Source organism: Podarcis filfolensis (genome assembly GCF_964270895.1).
Source record: "Podarcis filfolensis genome assembly, chromosome: 7".
Classification (NCBI taxonomy): domain Eukaryota; kingdom Metazoa; phylum Chordata; class Lepidosauria; order Squamata; family Lacertidae; genus Podarcis; species Podarcis filfolensis.
The window spans coordinates 12,835,717-12,858,469 of record NC_139603.1 but is presented as its reverse complement, the minus strand read 5'-3'; the positions used below and the strand labels follow the sequence as shown (position 1 = coordinate 12,858,469).

At 44.8% G+C, this 22,753-nt stretch overlaps 1 protein-coding gene across 8 annotated transcripts in view; it reads left to right on the top strand.

Moving 5' to 3' along the window:
• TRIO (trio Rho guanine nucleotide exchange factor) overlaps positions 1–22,753 on the top strand; it is a 268,089-nt gene that overhangs the window by 32,879 nt on the left and 212,457 nt on the right. The window contains exon 1 of one of the 8 annotated variants that reach the window (XM_083624562.1): positions 9,577–9,760. The exons of 6 other annotated variants lie outside the window; for them this stretch is intronic. In XM_083624562.1, coding sequence (XP_083480688.1) covers positions 9,691–9,760 — 70 coding nt within the window. In that variant the 5' untranslated portion in view covers positions 9,577–9,690. Of the gene's footprint in view, positions 1–9,576; positions 9,761–16,607; positions 16,627–22,753 lie in introns of those variants that run through there. One more of the 8 variants, XM_083624565.1, reaches the window with a different exon arrangement.

Below are 22,753 nucleotides of genomic sequence, written 5' to 3'. Positions count from 1 at the left end.
AAATGCATACTGCTGATGCTTAAAGCTGCATGCTTGGCAGCAGAAGGACGCGGGTGGCACTGTGGTTTAAACCACTGAGCCTCTTGGGCTTGCTGGTCGGAAGGTTGGCGGTTCGAATCCCCATGATGGGGTGAGCTCCTGTTGCTCTGCTCCATCTCCTGCCAACCTAGCAGTTTGAAAGCACGCCAGAGCAAGTAGATATATAGATACCGCCCTGGAGGGAAAGTAAAAGGCATTTCGTTGCAGTCTTGTTTCTGTCACGGTATCTCATTGCGCCAGAAGCAGTTTAGTCATGCTGGCCACATGACCCGGAAAGCTGTCTGTGGACAAACGCCAGCTCCCTTGGCCTGAAAGCGAGATGAACACCGCAACCCCGTAGTCGCCTTTGACTGGAGGTCCTTTACCTTTATTTTTTATTTTAAAACCCCAAAACAAACAAACAAACAAACAAACAAACAAAACCTGCTAGGCAATGTGCTTCTTCAACCCTGAAGCATTTTCTAAACATCTCATTTCCCACGTTTTATTGTTAGCCTTCGAGTTATCTGGATTCACCTTTTCTGTGCTCCTAGGTTTGTGATACACAAGCAGTTGGCACCCTAATGCATTCCTGAAATATCTTGGTGTAACCAAGGAAGCTGGATGGGTTGTCAGCCGCTTAATTGTGTGTTGAGTATCTTTTGCCCATTGCCAAAGGTCTTTGGCTGCAATCCTAGATGCACTTACTTGGGGGTAAGTCCCACTGAACTCAATGATGCTTCCTTCTCGGTAAGCATACCTAAGGTAGTCCTACATTACTTAACAGCAGTCGGGAACTAAAAAGGGGTGGGGGAGAGAACAGGATACTTGCATCATTTTGACCGATGGCACTCCTTCTGAGAAGCTATTCCAAAATCAAAAGCAATCTGAAAAACAATTTGGGTGTAGCTAAAGGTGAGAGGAATGAGTTAACCTGTTCCAAATCAGGAGGTCTCTATAATATTCTAAGCCAATCAAGGCTGCTGATCAATGAAAGGTGGCAATTTTTTCTTCAACAGGAAACATTGCATTTTCACTTGACGCTGCTGTGCTGGCTTTTGCACACCAGACTCCTAGTAGCAAGAAAATTGCATAGCTTGGCATTTTCTAAGGCTTTGCATTAGTAATTGCCCCCGATTCGTAATTGCACTGCAATTCACTGGCTCAATTGATTGTAAACACACTAAAAACAATACTTCCCCACATCCCAGTTGCCAGCATAGCACCTTGCCTTACAGGAAAAAAATGCCTGAGGGGTGTGCACTGAATAATTACTCCCATTTAAAATTTCTGAGTTGAGCATATGTAAGAATTTTGTTCGAGGAAAGTGAATCCATCTTATATGTAACATAGATTGACTTCAAAACTGCTTCCTCCAACTCTCCCCTCCATTCAACTGTTGTACAGTGTTAGGTTGCCTTTGACATTATGGAATCAAGGTTTGAAGCTGGTTCCAAATCCTGATTGATGGATTGATTGTACCGCCCTTCAGCACAAGATTTCAGGCTGAAGTCAACAATTGTGTTGGCAGAGTGACCCTCCCTGAGGCACAAGCCTAGGCACTGTGTCTGGAGGTCCTGGGCTGCCCAGATGACAAGACCCCGTTCCAAGCCTCGCTGATTGGTCCAAAGGAAAGCAGAGCAATACGTTTGGTGCCAGCTTGGCTGCAGGAGTTGGCGGAAGGAGACATACAAGGTGCCTTCCAACCGTCTTAGATATTCCACTTTGGATTTCTGTAGGGTTTACTTCTTCTCCTTTCCTTCTCCCAAACATATCCCTTGCAAAGCAACAGAGGTTTAGGGTCAGAGTTTTCCTTCTCTTGGATGGGCTGCATTCCCACGTTGCTGCCCCTTACTGCTCTATACAGCATGTGCAGAAACTGCCTTAGTGACCCACAAATGGTCTTGTCCGCTCAATCCACCAGGGCCTGTCTTTGTATGCAGAGCAAGTCCCTAACTTGGCTACCCTGTCCTGGTTTAGCTGCTCGGTTGAAGCCATTCCTGCACTGTGGCCGCTGTCACATGCTGACAGCTTCTAGGAGTCACAGATGAAAGTGGACCAAAGGTGGACAAAATACCAGATGGGGCACGACATGTTCCCCTCCAGATTTAGTACCCCCCTTCTTCTTTCTTTCTTTGGCAATCGCTTGTAGCCGAGTAACATTGTCTTCCATGAACACGGTCTTAACAGTGAGTCCGTAAGTGACTGTGGAGGTCAATTCTGGATCCACACGTCCTTCCAGAGTGGGGACGTAGGTTTCTCTGGGCAGGAGTTGATCAAGGTGAGGGTTTGCCAAGCGTGCCTTCCTCTTAGCACGTTTCTCTCTTTCGTCCTGAGTTTGAGTGTCTTCAAAGCCCATAACACCTTTCGTAAAGGCTGTTCTCCAACTGGAGCGCTCGCAGGCAAGTGTTTCCCAGTTGTCGGCGTTCATACTACATTTTAAAGATTTGCCTTGAGTGAGTCTTTAAACCTCTTTTGCTGACCACCAGCATTACGTTTTCCATTTTTAAGCTCGGAATAGAGTAGTTGCTTTGGAAGACGATAATCAGGTGTCCGCACAACATGACCAGTCCAACGAAGTTGATGTAGAATAAGCATTGCTTCGGCACTGGTGATCTTTGCTTCTTCCAGTACACTGGCATTAGTTTGCCTGTCTTCCCAAGTGATGGAATCTTTTGAGGAGTTGGAGATGGCTTTTATAAGTGGTCCATGTTTCACAAGCATACAGTAAGGTTGATAATACAATAGCTTTGTAAACAGGGCATTCTGGTTTCCCTGCGAGCGTCCCAGTCCTCAAGCGCTCTGCACTTCAATCTGGAGAAAGCTGCAGTTGCAGAGCTCAGACGATGCTGGATTTTGGCATCAATGTCGGCCCTTGTGGAAAGATAACTGCTGTCAGCCATCTCACCTGGCTTCATTAAACAGAGAGCCAAGACAGTGAGGCCCTCTACTTCAGAATCATAGAAACATAGAATTGTAGAGTTGGATGAAACCCTCTAGACTAACCCCCCCTGCAGTGCAGGGATATGCAGCTGTCCCACACAGGGTTCGAACCTGCAACCTTGGCATTATCAGCACCATGCTCGAACCAACTGAGCTATCCTGACCTGTCATGTGGCTTTTGCTCTGCCAGGACCATTTCATCTTGATCACATCATGAAAATGCTAATGCCTAGAGGTCCTTCTTTGCCTCTACCAAATTCTTCACGTTTTCAAAAATGCTGCATGATCTCTCAAAATTCACTATTGACAGCAGCACCAGAAAAGAGAGACCCCCCCTCAAAAGAAACAGCTGGTTATCCTATTCCATTAGAACAGTTTCCTGCTTTGCATGGATACATAAAAGATAGGAGTGAGTCTAATAATCTGAAAGTGGCTACTCAGCTCTTAACAGGTGGCACTATAATATCTGTATTTAGAGAGATTCTGTATAATGTGCCAGTTACTTAGGAACTGGGATTTTGTTTCTGTGATTGAGTAAACTAGCTTAGAGAACATGTTAGAGAAGAAAAACAATTTAATTGTTTTTGGTAGCATACTGCTGCTGGACTGCCGTTAGCTCTGGGAAAGGCTAACTGCAGGAGCAAGAAGGCTTCCATGGGAAGAGATAGTCTTTTAGGTACGTATTCTGGACCTGAAGTGTTTAGACCTTCGGTTGAGCGAGGTTGTCACACCACCACATTTCAAATATTCTTCAACACAGAGCACATTTCAGTTATTTAATTTAGAGATAACCAAAGGCATGTCTCACTGTGGCCCAGTCTGATCTTCTTAGGAGTGGGTTTATTTAGATGCTGGACCTCAGCATCCTTGGCCATAACTTCTACTGGAGTATCCAAGAGCACTCCCAGACCAGAAATGTTTAATTTCGAGGGGAACACAGTGGCATACAAGACAGGCTGGACCTCTGCTCCCAGATCAGTTGATATCCTTTGTTCTTCCTGATTAGGCTTCGTTTCGTTAGTCTTCGACCAGTCTATTTTTGCTTCCCAGAACTGATTCAGAATATCAGCAGCTTTTCTGAAACTGAGAGAGAAAGCCTTGTTGGGTACACTCTTGGGAGAAGGTCATGTCCATTTTATAACAGCTGCACTGGCTTCTAGTAGGTTTCTGGACACAATTCATTAAAGACCTAAAATGCTTTGAGCCCAAGGTAGCTAAAGGACCAGCTCCCCCCTATAGGCCTGCCTACTTTTTAAAATCTGCAGAGCAGGATTTCCTCCACATCCCATGATTTGGGGAGACACAGCTGGCTGGGGCATTAGAGAGGACGTTCTTTGGGGCAAATTGATTTGGTCCCCTTTCTTGGCATTATATTTGCTTCCCTCACCACCACACCAGCCTGTCAGTGCACGTTCTCCAGACAGATGACAAATGCTGGGGTTTGGTGCTTTGTTTTTGAAATTTGAATATTACTTGCCTCACCGGGCTTCGATTCTCCACCCCCCTCCCAACCACAAACACATACATAGGCTTTCTTATGAGAAACAGGTCACTTAGTCAGTGCTTCCTGGTCAAATAAAACAATGTTATGACACGCAAACTGGCTTCATGATGACGCCAGTTCCACAACCGTAGCAGAAGCACTGCTTTGAACCTGTTTGTGATGTCTTTATGATGCTACAACAAATGCACCTGGTTTTCAAACTTTCTATAGCTAAGGACCCCTCAAGCATTGCAGGGGATTCTGGGTAATTCAGACGCATATCATGTGGCAAATTGGCCAGGCTTAGGCCTCTCGGTGAGGATGAGCACACGAAGTTCTTCCTGCCATATTTGCATTGCAGTTTTTCAGTGGTGGGCAATGTTTCTTTTTTATAATTTGTTATTAAGTTTTCTGTTTTACAATTTAAAATACTCTTTTTTCATCCTTAAGATATCAACGACTTCCCTTCTTCTCTTTCCATGGTTCATTTCACATATAAGTCGCTGCATATTTTACAAAAACTTAAACTGGTGGAGGTGGAGTTGTCCCCTGTTGCTGCAACTTCTCCATAGGGCCCAGAACTGGAAATAGCTGCCAGGACACTAATAATAATAATAATAATAATAATAATAATAATAATAATAATAATTTTTATTTATACCCCGCCCTCCCCAGCCAAGGCCGGGCTCAGAGCGGCTTACAAGCAATAATAAAAACAAGTTGAATGATTACAACTTAAAAACAAAATTAAAATACAACATTAAAATATTGAAACATTAAAATATTAAAATGTAGCCTCATCGCAGGAGGAGAAGGAAAGGAAAAAAGAAAGAGAGGGAGGGAGGGAATCAAATTGGCTCCAAGCCAAAGGCCAGGCGGAACAACTCTGTCTTACAGGCCCTGCGGAAAGAAATCAGATCCTGCAGGGCCCTGGTCTCATGAGGCAGAGCGTTCCACCAGGCCGGAGCCAGAGTTGAAAAGGCCCTGGCTCTGGTTGAGGCCAATCTAACTTCCTTAGGGTCTGGGACCACAAGGGTGTTGTTATTTATGGACCTTGAGGCTCTCCGTGGGGCATACCAGGAGAGGCGGTCCCGTAGGTACGAGGGTCCTAGGCCGTGAAGGGCTTTAAAGGTCAAAAGCAGCACCTTAAATCTGACCCTGTACTCTACCGGGAGCCAGTGCAGTTTGAAAAGCACTGGGTGAATATGCTGCCAAGGCAGAGACCCCGTGAGGAGCCTCGCTGCAGCATTCTGCACCCTCTGGAGTTTCTGGGTCAGCTTCAAGGGCAGCCCCGCGTAGAGCGAATTACAGTAGTCAAGCCTGGAGATGACCGTCGCATGGATCACCAACACTAGGTTGGTGCATGTAGCCACCCAGAGCTATAGAAACGACTGTGGTATCTTTGACCATAAAGAGTTAACTATCTGCAGTGTGCATTCCTTAGCTTCCATGCTTCAGGTGAAATACCTGAATTTCTGTGCTTGGAAGTTCAAGTTAATAAGGAAGCTGAGCCACTGCTGCAAAGGAGGTGAAAACGTCTATTCTAGTACAAATGTTTTACTAGGAAGAAACGGGGGGATGAATGCTTTCGGATACCAAATACTCTAGTAAAAAGCGCCACTTGATGACTTTATTTCCTTAACTTGGTGTTGGCTGAGATTTCAGAAATTGCCTTTGAAATCTGGCGAGAATATGCTTCTGTGTAATAACAAAAACGTCCTCCAATTGCTTCCTTTTGCATGCTCTGTAATCTATCATTACCAGAAAAAAATTAGCTTTTTTTTTACTGGTCAAGCTCATCTGTCTGTAGTTAGGCGGAGAAATCTGTACGCCATAGATGAGTCATTTTCAGCACTGACTCAGATCCTTTTCTCGACTCTTTTGGAAGGAGATGCTCACTTCAAAACCTTCTGGAACTGAAGGCTTGGCTGCCGCGTTTGCCTCTTAATAATACGCCATGTGAGCAGAATCTGCTTCTCTTCCTGAACAGGCCTCTAGGGATAGGGAGTGGGGCTCCCTCTCCCCTGAAGCCAAAATGGGCAAGGATTGCTTTGGGTCAGTTGTACTGCTTTGCATTGCATTTTCCTTAGGTAAGGTTTACCTTGTCTGGGCCGGTTCACTCCAGGGCAGACCCCTCCGTGGGCCGGATCGCACGCGTGCCCCTGATTTCCGGCGCCTGCGCAGACGTGATTTCTGGTGCCTGCGGAAATGAGTTCCTGCGCCGTGCTGCGCCATTTTAGTTCAGTGCGTGGGGACTCACCAAGTGGGTGGCTCAGTTTGGGGGCAGCTCGTGGGCCAGTTAAACAACCCCCCCTTAGGTTGCTGACCCCTGGGTAAGAGCATAAGGAACCCCCCCCCCCCGATTCAGTAGTGGTGAGGTTATGTTGTTGTTGTTGTTTAGTCATTTAGTCATGTCCGACTCTTCGTGACCCCATGGACCAGAGCACGACAGGCACTCCTGTCTTCCACTGCCTCCCGCAGTTTGGTCAAACTCATGCTGGTAGCTTCGAGAACACTGTCCAACCATCTCATCCTCTGTCGTCCCCTTCTCCTTGTGCCCTCCATCTTTCCCAACATCAGGGTCTTTTCCAGGGAGTCTTCTCTTCTCATGAGGTGGCCAAAGTATTGGAGCCTCAGCTTCAGGATCTGTCCTTCCAGTGAGCACTCAGGGCTGATTTCCTTCAGAATGGATAGGTTTGATCTTCTTGCAGTCCATGGGACTCTCAAGAGTCTCCTCCAGCACCATAATTCAAAAGCATCAATTCTTCTGCGATCAGCCTTCTTTATGGTCCAGCTCTCACTTCCATACATCACTACTGGGAAAACCATAGCTTTAACTATACGGACCTTTGTTGGCAAGGTATGTCTCTGCTTTTTAAGATGTTGTCGAGGTTTGTCATTGCTTTTCTCCCAAGAAGCAGGCATCTTTTAATTTCGTGGCTGCTGTCACCATCTGCAGTGATCATGGAGCCCAAGAAAGTAAAGCACCCGCAAAAGTGTTCCATGAAGCTGCCACCCTATTTAAATGTTGCTTGCTGTGGGTGCTGGGCCCCTTGCTTCTGTACCGGTGGAATATCCTCCTGTGACCCAGGCAGTCTGCATGCTGCGCCGTTTGTGTTGGACAGAGCCTCTTAAAGTCTTAATAAGACGCTAGCTGTGGGAAACAGCTATAGGATTAAGTGCTTTCTGCATTTGGGCTCCATCTGCACGAAGCATTTAAAACAGCATCGTACCACTTTAAATGGTTGCGGCTCCCCCCCCAGCCGCCGAGTACCCTGGGAACTGTAGTTTGTTAAGGGCGCTTAGGGTTGTTAGTTCCCCTCACAGAACTAAAATTCCCAGATTTCCCAGAGGGATTTATTGTTACACCACTCTGGGAGCTGTAACTTTGTGAGAGGAACAGGGGTTTGCTAATAACTCTCACCTAGTCCCCCTACCCGCTTACCAGGCAGGTGGGGTATAAATAATAAAACTGTTAGAATTATTATAATTTTTATTTTGCCTTCTTGGGGCAGTTGGGACTCTGCTCAGATAATGAGCGGAGGAAGTCTATAAGCTAATCTTGGTGGTTTTGCTACTTGCCTTCTCTCATTCCTTCAGTAAAAATGACTTAGTACAAAATGTTTAACTTTCTCCCCTGTCCAGGCTTTGTTTTAAAACGAGCTGCTTAAACCAATGTGTGTGTGGTTGTTTTTTTTTTATAGTACAGGTCCAACCAGTCTGAACCTTCCTGCTTTCCGTAGCGTTTTAAGGATTGTATAGTTTAAGATCCAAATTGTCCTGAAATTGGTAACTGCCTGGCGCCCAGGCCTTACTAGCAGGGGGAGTCTGTAAATTTCCTGCAAGTACCTTATAGCAAAGTCTACTGTAAATCTCTCCAACGTCAGCTTTTAGAAGCTGTTTTGCATAACATGAAGCTGCATGTGGGGAAAACATTAATAATAATAATAATAATAATAATAATAATAATAATAATAATAAATTTGTACCCTGCCCATCTGGCTGGGTTTCCCCAGCCACTCTGGGCAGCTTCCAACAAAGATGAAAGATACACTAAAATTGCAACTAATGCGGGTCCAACTGAGACCACATGGAGATCTCTGAATACCAGTTTGGTGACTAGGGAAAGCAAAATGTCACTTAGAGAAGGATCTGAAATATTTTCCTTGAATTAGTTTTATTCTGGATTGTTTTGTTTGATTTTTTTTTCTTTATGTGTTGCAAACTGCTTTGGGATTTGTTCTTTAAAATATAAAGTGGTATAAACATGGAAATTTTAATAATAATAGTAATAATAATAATAATAATAATAATAATAATAATAATAATAATTATAATATCAGGGAAAGGGGAACAGTGTCTAGACGATTGGTAGGCAAACTAAGGCCCGGGGGCCGGATCTGGCCCAATCGCCTTCTAAAACCGGCCTGTGGACGGTCTGGGAATCAGCATGTTTTTACATGAGTAGAATGTGTGCTTTTATTTAAAATGCACCTCTGGGTTATTTGTGGGGCATAGGAATTCGTTCATTATTTTTTCCAAAATATAGTCCGACCCACCACAAGGTCTGAGGGACTGTGGACCGGCCCCCTGCTGAAAAAGTTTGCTGACCCCTGGTCTAGACTTGCCATTGTGGCGACTGCAGCCCAGGTTTAAGGTGTCATTTGGCGATTAGTTTTTATGTCTTAAGTTTCTAACCGCGTGTTTGTGTAGCGCTGAATAAAGCACGTACTGTTGGCATACCACGGGCAGATAAACACTGACCAGCACTCCTTTCCAAAGCAGTAATATTAATGATAACCGAAAGTTTTAGCTTAAGGCAAAGCACTAACAGCAGACCAACCAGTGTGTAAAATGTTTGCATGCATAGCCCTCTTTAAGTTCAGCGCACACAAATTAAACCTAAGCGAGTTTCTTTCTAGCATTCTTAATTCCTGCAATTCAGTGCTCCTGTCAGCAACCCCTCTTTCTACAAAGATTTGTTTGCAGCCCTTTCACTACCCCGGTCTGGGACCTTTCCCTATAGCAGTACTGGCCATGTCCTGTCGTTAGCTGTGAACAGTTGCAGCTTGGTATTACCAGGGGATTAAAAGCAATCATTGCCAAAGCCTATTTGGTAGCAAATCCAGTCAAAGCAACTGTTGAGCAAGCTGACGTCCTCACAGGGTCTGGGAGGAAGATGTCGAAGCAGACGTCGTGCGCCGGGCTATGGGTTTCGTGAAGACCCCGATCTTTAACACACAGCCATGGTGGAAGAAATACTGTATCTTCAAGATCTGCTGTTTCAGGAAGAGAGCAAGACAGAAAGGAGGGGAGGTAATTTAAGTTCAGCAAGAATTGGCTTTGGCTAGCCAGACGTTTGGCGCTGACCTAGTTTGTGCTTGCATTGAAGCAGTGAATTCCTAGAACCTGAAGCTGCCCTTGTCTTCCCTTTTTAAGAAGGGACTGTTTTGTTTTAGCAGTGACCTTCAGGGTCTATAAGCAAGTATATTGATTTTTTTAAAAAATTAAAAACCCCGTTTTTAAAGTTGTTGCTTTGATTATGCTTGAGATTTAGCCCTGTACTCAGCTTTTGCGTTTAGCTTTGTGTGTGTGTGTGAATGCTAATAAGCATTAAAGGGCTTGGTATAATTTCCTCTCTCTTAGAAATATGTGATTCTCTTTTTTTACCAAATGGAAGCCAAAGAAAATGGAGGCTTGGTGATACTCTAAGAATGGCAGGCTGGTTTGTTGGTTAATAGTCATGTAGCTTGCTGAACCTATAAATGTATTTAGTGTTTCATCATTTCTTCAGTTGCAGCCTAGGATCCATTGTCTTGGTGATTTTCTGCAGGTGATTTTATAATATACCAAATAGGAATGGTTCATTCCTATATGCTGTATAGAACATGCTCTGTATATTATAACAACCTTATTATTAATTGAACAGTGATTCATTTCGATGAGCCATTTTTTAAAATATAGTGCTGTCAATGTACAGGTCGTTTTGTTGAGTACCACAAGTCAAAAACCCCATTGAGTTTCCAATTTAAGTGTTGACAAACGGAGGGGAGCAAATGAATAAATGCCTACATCATTTCCAGTTTGGTGCAGGGTATTTGTGTGTGTAACTGTAGAGACCATACAATGCTTTGTTGTTAAAAACGTAGAAAAAAGAGAACCCTGGCCCGGTGACGGCATTTGGTTCGGCCTAAGAGGTGTCAATGCGCGTCTAATTTTAGAAGATGGTGGCAGCATTCTTACTTGACACTGTTTCCTGGTAACCTTTTTGTTGATCCTTTCGAAAGGCATCTGAGAAGGAAAGTTACGCGAGAAAATGCCTGGTATGTGACCTCATTTTCCATTTCTGTTTCCAGATGTAACACTGTAGAGTCTCTTGAAAAAATAATAATAACGGGACTCTGGTCGTGTGATGGAAATGGCTACAGGTTTAATAATCTGATATTGCAGGCAGAAAAGAGCTAGGAAGTAATCAAGCCTATAAATGGCTTTTTTGGGGGTTGGCATGATATGTGCTTCATCTTTGCCATCTGATAACCTTCTATGGATATTAAAAGCATAGGTCTGAGAAAGAGTAATACAAATGTGATCTTTGTTGGAGTGGCCACTTATGCCGGAAAATTCCCGGCCAAGGAGACTCTTGGAAGATGAAAATGCTGAATAAAAATATTGACTTTGCCACTAGGCTGCATTAATGCGATTTACTTTTTAATCTTTTCATTTTGAGTCCCGGCCTTAATACATATTATAACATGAAAAACTGCAGTCGGGATTCCTGTGCTAAATATTACTGGCTTCAGACGCTGTGCGAAATTTCTGCGGCTTTCACAGTCAGGTCCTCGTCTTTTTCATGTGTGTGTTCCAGCCTATCGACTGATCTTTAGCAGCTCTCCGCTCTTCTTTACTGTCTCATTATGCAAATATTTTCAAGTGAACATAGATCTTCAGACAGATTCCCCCCCTTCCTTTCCCAACTTCCTTTATGCATCTGTATCTAGGCCAAGCATTGTTGGACTCCAACTCCCATTAGCTGTAACCAGCATGGTGAATATTCAGAGATGTGTGCTAAAAAGCAAAACAAAACATGCCACTGCAGGTTAGGAGGAATTAAAACTATTTCCTTGTCTAGAAGAAGGAATCAACTTGGAAGATATACCACACACTTGTAGGTGGCGACTTCTAACATTAAAAATAAACACACACAAAACAGATCTAGGCTTCCATGCTTGTGGTCAAATGTTACCATGATTGGAGTAACCTCAGGGCTTTCCTGATAGTCTCCAAAGTGATTGCTTGAAAAGCAAGCTCAGGTGGAGGATTCAAACGTGTTTTAATGATAATTCAGCTGCTCCTGTTAGATGCTTAGCAAGCAGCAGCTGCTTACAGGCCCTGCCCATTGTTTGATACAGGGCAAGGCTTTCTCTTTATGCTGACTATCGGTGCAGCCCAGCAGCACGGTTTGCAAGCATTTGTTTACCTGGTAGAAGGTGAGGAGTTTGGTAAGTGATGTGTGTGCAACTGTTGTATCCTGCTTTGGAAAGTGTACTTCGAACTTTATACTTTCAGTTTGCCCCACCCCTTGCTGCAAAGCCACAGGCTCATATTGGTGATCTCAACCTGTTGGTTTTTAATGTTGTTTACTGTTGTGTTGTGATTACGAAGCTGTATGCATCTGTACAGACACAGCAAATGAATTTGGGGGCATTGGCTAGTACTTTGCATCGGGATTTGAAGTTCAATGGGACCACCAGGCCTTTTTAGTGAGCGCTCGTCTCTTTTCTCTCATATGGAAGGCATATTTGGGGGTCCTTTGAGTGGTGATTTAACCTGCTTCCTTTCTGTTCCGAAGTTGGGGGGGCAAGAGGTGTGAATTTTGCTTCTCTTTGTGCTATTACAGTGGTACCTCGGGTTACGAGCTTAGTTCGTTCCGGAGGTCCGTTCTTAACCTGAAACCGTTCTTAACCTGAGCCGCGCTTTCTCTAATGGGGGCCTCTCGCTGCCACACGATTTCTGTTCTCCTCCTGGGGTTAAGTGTTCTTAACCTGAGGTACTACTTCTGGGTTAGCGGAGTTGGTAACCCAAAGTGTTTGTAATCCGAGGTACCACTGTATTACACTTGACGGTAGCGTACATATTTTGCTATAGTGAATTGGCTCTGCAATTTTGTGTTGTCGTGGATTAATGGCATCTGATCTTACACAGCGTCCTTAACTTTTCTATTGTCTTTTTCCATTGACAAAAAGGAAGGCCAGAGGTCAGGTTAAAGCAGCCATCGTATACAGTGCCCCAGACATTAGCAGTAGTATTGACACATAGCTTATGTTTGGTTCTGGACCATGTCCCCAATGTCTTGATTGCTGCTTTCCTTTTCCTCCTCTACGATTGTTGGACATTTAGGTAGCTAGGTAGTTTTCCTTTCCATATGACCTGGCAGTTCAGCCTGGCTATAGTCATTCCGATGGCACATTGTTAGCAGGCATAGCTGTCAAAACTTCTTGCCTTGCCACAGTCCTATAGCATCACCGTGCAGTTTACTTGTTGCTTCGTGATGTTAGCTGTTACCTCTTTTGAGTTAGGTCCACAATCCACTCTCTTTTTCTTGTGGATAGAAGTACAGTGGTTCAACAGTTTCCAGGTGTTTGTATACTTTTGGAATTAGACATCTGCTTCCATTGTTTATGATCAAAGTTGTACTCTAGTCTTTTTTAAAAACAGAAACAGTAGCCCCTTATAATAGGTCTGGTCTCCATTTTCACTGTAGTACAATTGCCAACAGCTTCCAGTATGGATGAGAGATGCATCCATTTATGACAACTTAATGGTCAGCATCTTAAAAAGCAGAGACATCACCTTGCCAACAAAGGTCTGTATAGTAAAAGCTATGGTTTTCCCAGTAGTGATGTATGGAAGTGAGAGCTGGACCGTAAAGAAGGCTGATTGCCGAAGAATTGATGCTTTTGAATTATGATGCTGGAGGAGACTCTTGAGAGTCCCGTGGACTGCAAGAAGATCCGACCTATCCATTCTGAAGGAAATCAGCCCTGAGTGCTCACTGGAAGGACAGGTCCTGAAGCTGAGGCTCCAATACTTTGGCCACCTCATGAGAAGAGAAGACTCCCTGGAAAAGACCCTGATGTTGGGAAAGATGGAGGGCACAAGGAGAAGAGGACGACAGAGGATGAGATGGTTGGATAGTGTTCTCAAAGCTACCAGCATGAGTTTGACCAAACTGCGGGAGGCAGTGGAAGACAGGAGTGCCTGGCGTGCTCTGGTCCATGGGGTCATGAAGAGTCGGACACGACTAAACGACTAAACAACAACAAGAGTTGGAACGGACCCTGGGGGTCATCTAGTCCAATCCCCCCAGTGTTGCAGGAATCCGCATGTAACTCACGGGCTCTGCCACTGAGCAAAGTCCCCCATCGAAACACAGACAAGAGTGAATAAGTCTCGCTACTCACTGCTGCATTGGTCCTAAATGGATTCCATTTGGGAGACGTACCAACATAGGCAAACATTTGAGTTTGTTGGGTATGGGGCTCCCCAACAAGGCACCCTTTTCCTTCAGGATGTGACAAACATTTTGGCTTGGTTTGGGATCAGATTGCATTGCCTAAAAGGAAGGATTAAAAGAAGCTTTTTCCAGCAGTGCTGTACAAGTGAAAAATATGTTACCTTGGCACTATAGCAATGATTATTAGCTTGGTTAGGAGTTAGTATCAGGGTGCTTTTGAGCCCCAGAGAGAGTTCCTGGATTAGCAGTTAACAGGAAAGAAAGCTTATGCAAGTTCCTGTGTGGCAGGTGGTATGGGATGGATTTCCCCCCTTAAAGTAAGGTGAAAAGATGCTCTTCTCAGATAGGCGTAATAAGCAAGCTCAGAAGAAGTTTTCTGCCCTTTCCAAGAGAAGTTTTCAGCAGTCTTTCTTCCTGTTAAATGTTAATCCAGTGCCCCCAACAGACTGTGAACTTTCTGTGGGAACAAACCTAACCTCCTTCCTGGCTTTTGCGTGTTCCCCTTTTCTTCTCCGATGCTGCTGTGAGGAGGAGCTCAGCTGTTTCTCCCTCCATTTTTGATTAACCACAGTTTGTCCGAACCCAGAGAAACCATGGTTCACCTTAACTGCTGTTAGCGGAGACACGCTTATGAAACTGGCTTGTTTTCATGACGATTACCCACCGGTTGCGGCGCACCAAACTGCGCTTAATCTAAAGGAGGTGCTTCTGGTCTCCCTGGAGCCCGTTTAGAAGATGAAGAGGGAAACAGTTGTGCCTGGGATGGAGGCTCCATCCTTGTAATGCTGAACTATGGTTTAACATTTGCATCTGAAGGAAGCTGCCAGGGGGAGGCTTGGGGGTGGGGAGGGGAATATGGTTACAAAGCATTAGAATAGTAGGAAGCAAGCAGTGTTAGAAACTCAGGTGTATAGCTAGAGGGCACATGGGTCCTTAAAACAAGGTCACAATCACCAATACGGAATGTCTAGTTGCTGTTTTTGGGCAAGATTGTTTTCAAGTCTTATTTGTCGAAGGATGGACTGACTGCGATCGATTCTGAGTTAAACATCTGGCTAGCTCCGATGACAACCTTGAGCTAGGTTAAGAACTTTGAGAACTTAAGGAAGAAAAGTCACTTGATCCAGGGAGAGTCCACACAAATATTAGTCTATTCCTACCTCTTAATGGTAGGACACGGGTGGTGCTGTGGGTTAAACCCACAGAGCTTAGAACTTGCTGATCAGAAGGTCGGCGGTTCGAATCCCCACGACGGGGTGAGCTTGGCCCCTACCGTCTAAACCACTAAGCCTCTTGGGCTTGCAGATCAGAAGATCAGCAGTTCGAATCCCCGCCATGGGGTGAGCTCCCGTTGCTCTGTCCCAGCTCCTGCCCACCTAGCAGTTTGAAAGCACATCAAAGTGCAAATAGATAAATAGGTACCGCTCTGGCGGGAAGGTAAACGGCGTTTCCGTGCGCTGCTGTGGTTCGCCAGAAGTGGCTAAGTCATGCTGGTTGCATGACCCGGAAGCTGTACGCCGGCTCCCTCGGGCAATAAAGCGAGATGAGCTCCGCAGCCCCAGAGTCGGTCACGACCGGACCTAATGGTCAGGGGTCTCTTTACCTTTACCTCTTAATGGCTGCACAGACCATTCAAAACGTAGGAATATTCTTCACAACTGTGAGCAAGGTAGTGGGGTGGGGTGGGGATAAATGAAGACAAGCTGCAACAATTAACTACAGTGGCACCTCAGGTGAAGTACTTAATTCGTTCCGGAGGTCCGTTCTTAACCTGAAACTCTTCTTAACCTGAAGCACCACTTTAGCTAATGGGGCCTCCTGCTGCCGCCGTGCCGCCGGAGCACGATTTCTGTTCTCATCCTGAAGCAAAGTTCTTAACCCGAGGTACTATTTCTGGGTTAGCGGAGTCTGTAACCTGAAGCGTATGTAACCCCAGGTACCACTGTATAACGTTGTTCCCGGCTTCCGCTCAGGCCGCACAGAAGCAGCATTTTGGTTCCTGAAATGCATTCTGATCGTGCAGATAAAATATAGCTGATAGACTTCTACAGGATGTGTTGCTTGTTTGTGAAAACAGTCAAGATCCAGTGATTCCCAGGCATGCACCTCCAGATGCTGGAGACATCAGGCACCATTCTGGCACCTGGGCATCTTGGTCGCAGGTGGCTGATAGTCAGGCGTAAAAAGCGCCTGGCTAATTTCAAACACCATTAGGAGCTGATAATTTACAAAGTAATTTACAAAGCTGACAGTTGTGGCTGTTCTCACTTATAGTCAGGGCTGCTGTGGCTTTCCTCCCTCTCTTTGCTGTGGAGCGGGTCATTCACATATTTTTAGAAGAGAGCTATATTTCTATCTATCGATCTGTTATTATAGCTGTAACTCTTGACCTAGTGCCTAGCAGACAAAGGTCTCCAGACATTTATGGTTGCTGATGATAACCTAAGAGGTACAAACAGAGGCAAAACAGTGTTAAAGTTTTGCAGTAGGAATGGTTCATAACGCCTGTGTGTGTGTGTGTGTGTGTGGTGCATTCACTCGTGAATAAAGCAGGAAAATGCACACAGACTATTTCATCTCCAGACAGTGCTTTGCGTAGCAGAGGTGGATCTTAAGAAACTAGCACAGACCATGCAGACCTTATAAGAGCCACATGGTTAAACAAAAGGTAAGCGCTGCATTTTTATACTGACGAGAGGGCTGATTTGTGTGTTCTCTGAGCAGGGAGCCGGCTACAGCCGGCTGAATTCAGGCAGGCAGCAAGAGCTTGGAAAAAATGGGTGTTCCCTTAGTGTGGCTTCTGTCACTAGTGTTCGCCACTGGACAGAGCGCTGACTTAATAGGCAAAGCACAATGTAAGTGAAGGAGCCGACTGGGCTGAGCAACAAAGGGAGTTGCCACCAGTTTTTGTGTGTGTGTGTTTTTAATGCACATCTGGGGAAAAGAGTGTTTAGTGCAGTGGAGTTGCCTCACCCTTAGGAAGGAAATTTGTTTTTTTGTTTTTAATGACAAATGGAAAAGGGAGTGACCTTCCTGTCCTCCGTTTACAAACCCCACCCTTTGAATTCGTCCAGAAATCAGGTTGCCGTCCCAATTTTGCTGTGAGTTTAATGCCATCTGTGGCTCTTGCTTGAGGTTTTAAAAGCAGGTTTCATCAGATTGCTTTGTTTGGGGTGGGAGAGGGAAAAACAGGTGTGTTTTGTGTGTGTGTGTGCTGAGTTCTTTCTGACATCTGGAAGCCCACGTAAAAAGAGGGGGATCAGCGCAAGGTGGATCTCTCTCTCTCTCTTTTAATTTTGTGACATTTTCCAGCTCTAAAGGTAGGAGGAGGCAGGTGATAACTGCAGGAGCAGAAGAGGCAAAGCAGCTCCATCTGGCTGGGTGCTTTTGGTTTAAGTGTATTCACTGGCTCAGCTCTGCAAAGCGATGATGTAATCCGTTCTGCTGCAAGGGCTGCTGACTGTGGGTAGATGTTCTGTTGCTGCATTTTGCACGGATACCCGTGGCATTGTGCTGCTTCATTATCCAGAGTGGTTTCAGAGCTATCGTAAAAGGCAGGTAGATTTTTGCCCCTTTCCCTTTGGAGATTTGAATGATCTCCAGCATTGCGTCGCCTCTGAATTCTAGCAGGGCTGTGTTCGCTTATTAGAGAGGCGAAGGCTATCCCTTGTCCTCACAACTTGCCACTGTCAACATGGAATCTTTGGGACATCTGCCTGGGGAATGGATGCTGCCCTTATCCTCGGCTTTAGGGTGAGGCGGGGGAAGAAAGATGGGTTGCTCATAGCAACCAGTTGCCTACATAAAAAGTGCATCTTTTTTTCTTTTGTGTGTAGCTCATTTTTCTTGGGATCTGAAAACATGTCATATATGGGCTCACTGCAGGAAAATCATGGATTTTAAAAAAAAATTGCAATAAAAATGTGTTTTTCTTTTAACTAATGCATTTTTTTATGGGGATTCAGATGCTGCTTTTGAGATAGGGATATTGGGGTGTTAATTTTCCAGGAGTGGTTTGAAAGGAATTCTGCAGTTTAGCACCAAACCTTTGTGCACAAATGCACAGCAACCAAAACTCTTCAAATCGTAGCGGAGGGAAGCAAAAAACTGATAAGAAGGAAGATGAGCTAGCGCAAAATGAGCAAATTGGGGGAAGAGTTCAAGCATCAAATTGAGTTTCTTTACAATTGAAATCGGGGCGAGGGGCTCCTTAACACAGTTACATGATTGTGCTTCTCTTACTCAGTTTTGCAATTGCTCTTAACCGTTCCCAATACCACTTTCAGTAGGGTGGGTTTTTCCTAAAGCATTATATGGGGAGTTGGCATTTTTCCAGCAGAGCTGGCACACTGACTTAGAATCAAACAGTTGGAAGGGAGCCCTGAGGGTCATCTAGCCCAACCCTCTGCAATGCATGCATTTCAGCACATGGTCTCCCATCCAATTTGAAACCATACCAGACCCTGCTTAGCTTTGCAAACGTGCTAGTGGTTTTATTGCTGCACCGCTTTGGGTGGTGTTTATAAAAATCTGACAATGCTTCAACCCTCCCCTAGTCAAAAAAAGACAAGATGTTTTCCTTTTGCCCTTAGGACAGAAATAAGTTTTTAATTGTTTGGACAGTGTCTGGTGAAACTTCTTAAGCAGGGAGCGGCATGGCCACCAAGCTTTCTAGTGATTGGAGAATGAGATGTTATTGTCCACCTTAGGACTTGGAGACGTATAAAAGAAAATCACAAAAACTAGGAGGGTAGTAATTTACACGATTCCTTGTTGCAGAACTGCACTCTTCTTGGTGTGGAATGTCAAGAGCACACAGCCCTGATGATTGGGAAAGGATTGCCAGTTATGTAGCTGGGGATCACATAAGAACATTTATAGTCCCCGAAAGGGGTTAGAATTTGAACTCATGAATTTCTGAAGTGTAGTGTTTATAATTATCTGGGTTGCTGTGTTTTGAAGTTGGAGCAAACATGGACGTCTGACACCTGCTTCATCCCCTTAAGATGCTCCAAAATTTTAGTTAACCGTCAAGTAGGATTTAACTTGTTCACCCAAGACCCAGTCCCTTGCACTATTCTCCACAAAAATTTCACCTAGAACTATAACTCCACTTCTTCAGTTTCCCATAATCTTTGACCTGTTGGTGTGTTTGCAATTTCTTTCTTTTTTAATAATATTTTTATTAAATTTTCAACAAAAACAAACAACAAACACAACAAACACCAAAAACAAAGAAAAATATACACAAAAACAATATCAAATCCATAAAATGAGATTCTCTTGGACTTCCCTCTCCCCTATTGTTAATCATTTCCTCCTGCATCTTTTATGATAATCCAAAATCCTTTATCTCTCCATTGTGTCCAAAATTCACCATCAAACTACAAAATTCACCATTTTCAAGTGGACCACTTGGGATTGCTGGCTACCGGGACTCTTGCAATGATTGCTGGGCTGGGTGGACCTTAATCTGACCCATTGAGGAACTCTTTATCATGGTAACAAAGAAAGCATGTGAAGGAACATTTAACACTGATTAGTTGTGCCTTCAGTACTTCGTTGTTGTTGACATCCATCTGTCTTAAGAGGGTGCCTCCAAGGGTGAGGTCAAACCACTAGATTGGCAGTACTGAAGTGACCTTCCATGGTACGCAAGGCTGATCAGTGTGTCTGGAGGTCCTGGGATGCCCAGATGGCAAGATCCTTCTCTCTGCCTCACTGATGTGGTCCAAAGGAAAGCAGAACAACATGTTTGGCACCTGCTTGGCTGCAGGAGTTGCCGGAACAGGGCATGGGGGCATCGTATTAGGGATTCCACTCTGGATTTGTGTAGGATTTACTCCCTATCTTCTCCTGAAGATATCCCACAAGGCGGCAGAGGTTTACTAAGGGATAAGAAAATAAGAAGAAAAGATTAAAAGGTAAAGGACCGCTGGACGGTTAAGTCCAGTCAAAGGCAACTATGGGGTTGTGGTGCTCATCTTGCTTTCTGGCCAAGGGAGCCAGTGTTTGTCCACAGACAGCTTTCCATGTCATGTGGCCAGCAGGACTAAACTGCTTCTGGTGCAACAGGACACCGAGACGGAAACCAGAACGCACAGAAACGGTGTTTACCTTACTGCTGCAGCGCTACCTATTTATCTACTTGCACTGGCGTGCTTTCGAACTGCTAGGTTGGCAGGAGCTGGGACAGAGCAGCAGGAGCTCACCCCGTCGTGGGGATTTGAACCGCCGATCTTCTGATCTGCAAGCCCAAGAGGCTCAGTGGTTTAGATGGTAGCGCTACCCGCGTCCCATTACATCTTGGGGTATTTCACTGCTCTGTAAATTCAAAACTAGTGCTGAGAGGATATGGCCTTCTAAAATTCTCAGAAAACTGAGAAACTCTGATTCTCTTTATGTTCAAAGGAACTCTGTCTTGGTTCATACTGTTGGAAGAAGGTAGCTGGCGTTGACCAAGAGAGGAGGACCGGAAGGAGTAGGGGCCATTCTCATTGTTTCCCTTGCCCATATTTAGATGAAATTAAGACTATTAGGATGCGGGTGGCACTGTGGTCTAAACCACAGAGCCTAGGGCTTGCCGATCAGAAGGTCGCGGTTCAAATCCCTGTGACGGGGTGAGCTCCCATTGCTCGGTCCCTGCTCCTGCCCACCTAGCAGTTTGAAAGCACGTCAGAGTGCAAGTAGATAAATAGGTACCGCTACAGCGGGAAGGTAAACGGCGTTTCCGTGCGCTGCTCTGGTTCGCCAGAAGCAGCTTTGCCATGCTGGCCACATGACCTGGAAGTTGTACGCCGGCTCCCTTGGCCAGTAAAGTGAGATGAGCGCTGCAACCCCAGAGTCGTTTGCGACTGGACCTAATGGTCAGGGGTCCCTTTACCTTTTAAGACTATTATAACTGGATCTAGTTTGCTGGATCCAGATTTCTCCTCCTCACCTGGAAAATGGGAGCTGCTGTTTTGCTGATTATTATCCAGGGGATGACTGACAATCCTCAAAAGTCTGGTAGGGGCTTGAAAGAGAACAGTTTTAAAAAATTGTCAAGATTTTCTGGTAAATGTCAAATGCATTGGTTGTTTCTGGGGGTTTGACGGTGAAAAGGACTGACTGCAAAACTGAGGAGTGGGCTGGCTTATATTTTTGTGTGGGCGGCTCCCCACCCCCAACCCTCCCTCTAATCCGTCTGTGGCCCACCAACCTGTTTTCCAGCTAAGGTAATATTTAAAAGGCTCTGTGTATCTACTTCATAGTGGTTGGAATTTTGTGTGCCTTTTATATAATCTGGAACCAAATGATCTCATCCTAGTCAGATGCTGCATTACGAGAAAGCACGCTTTTATCCTGACTTTCAGATGAGCTAGGATTATTTTAAATATTATGCTTATGGGTTTTTTGTTGTTGCTTTTGGCAGTAGTGGTCTCCTTGGCTTTTTTTTGCTCAAGAAGAGTTGGAATGCGTCCCAAGTTTGGATTGACTTGCATGTTACGTTACGTTAATTTGTTTGAGGTTGAGATGGCATCATTCACTCAGATGGCACAGTTTAGTCTTGGTTTTCTCTTGTATAAATCACGAATTTGGAGTGACTGACTCTCAACAGCGATGCTCCTTAGGAAGGAAAATGGGCAATTAATCTGCATTTGGGGCCGTTCTGTGGACTTATCTTTACATTGTGGCGATTACAGTAATTGACTGATAACAGGAAAGTGTGATGCTGTGGTCCCAGTGCTACTGGTAAGCTGAGCATTTCCTCTCGCTAAAGCAAGCAGGTTTGCAACTTCAAAACTCCTAATGTTGATCTGGCCATTGCTGATTGGTTTGCACAGCCAGCAAGCTAGAAATAATATAAAGGGCAATATGGCGGCATACTCAACTGCTAGAAACTACAGTCCTTTGATATCAAAGTGGGGAGGAGATTCGCAGGAACTGCGTTTACTGGGCTTCCTCCAACTTGGCCCTCCAGATGTTTTTGGCCTACAACTCCCATGATTCCTAGCTAGCAGGACCAGTGGTCAGGGATAATGGGAATTGTAGTCTCAAAAACATCTGGAGGGCCAAGTTTGAGGAAGCCTGGCGTGTATGGTGCAATATCCTCATTGCACGTAAAAAAGAACACCATGCATTTAGATAATGCATATTCAGCTCCAAAATTTACATCCTCACTTTGCATAATCCTGGTTTTGGTAGCTCTGGGGAGATGCAAGGAACTGTGCCAAGATGCTTGCCTCTTCCCTCCACCCTTCCATGTGTGTTTCATCCTAAAGTTTTGGTATTTTGCTCCATTTGTAAAATGGGCACATATGTGCTGTGCCATTGGCTCCTGCTTAAATATCGTGGGTCAGTCAAGACCAGAGTCAGATGGAAAGTGAAGATTCTGTCCATAACAGAATCTTCATCCAAACCAGCAGCCTATTGAAGCTAGTGATTCTTTGCAGATTCAACCTTGCTGCTGAATATAAACCTGGCTAGTTCTGATTAAGAGACATCTTGTTAACAGCTGCCTAAAGGTTATCTCCTCCACCCTATCCCTTTGGCTCTCCAACTTTGACTCCAATTCTTGTGTAGAGCTAGGGCAGCCATCCCAAGTTGCCATCTCTCTCTTTTTGCTTAGGAAAGCTTGCGTTGACTGTAGATTCCTGTCCCCCTTGTTGATTCTTCCTTTCCTACTATCACTGCTACTTTCTCTTCCCTGCTGGCCACACCTAGTCTCCTTCTAGTCAAGCTTGTGGCTATGTGTTGAATACAAGTTGTGTAATAGTCACACTGAGTACTAGTAAATGGAACTATATATGGCA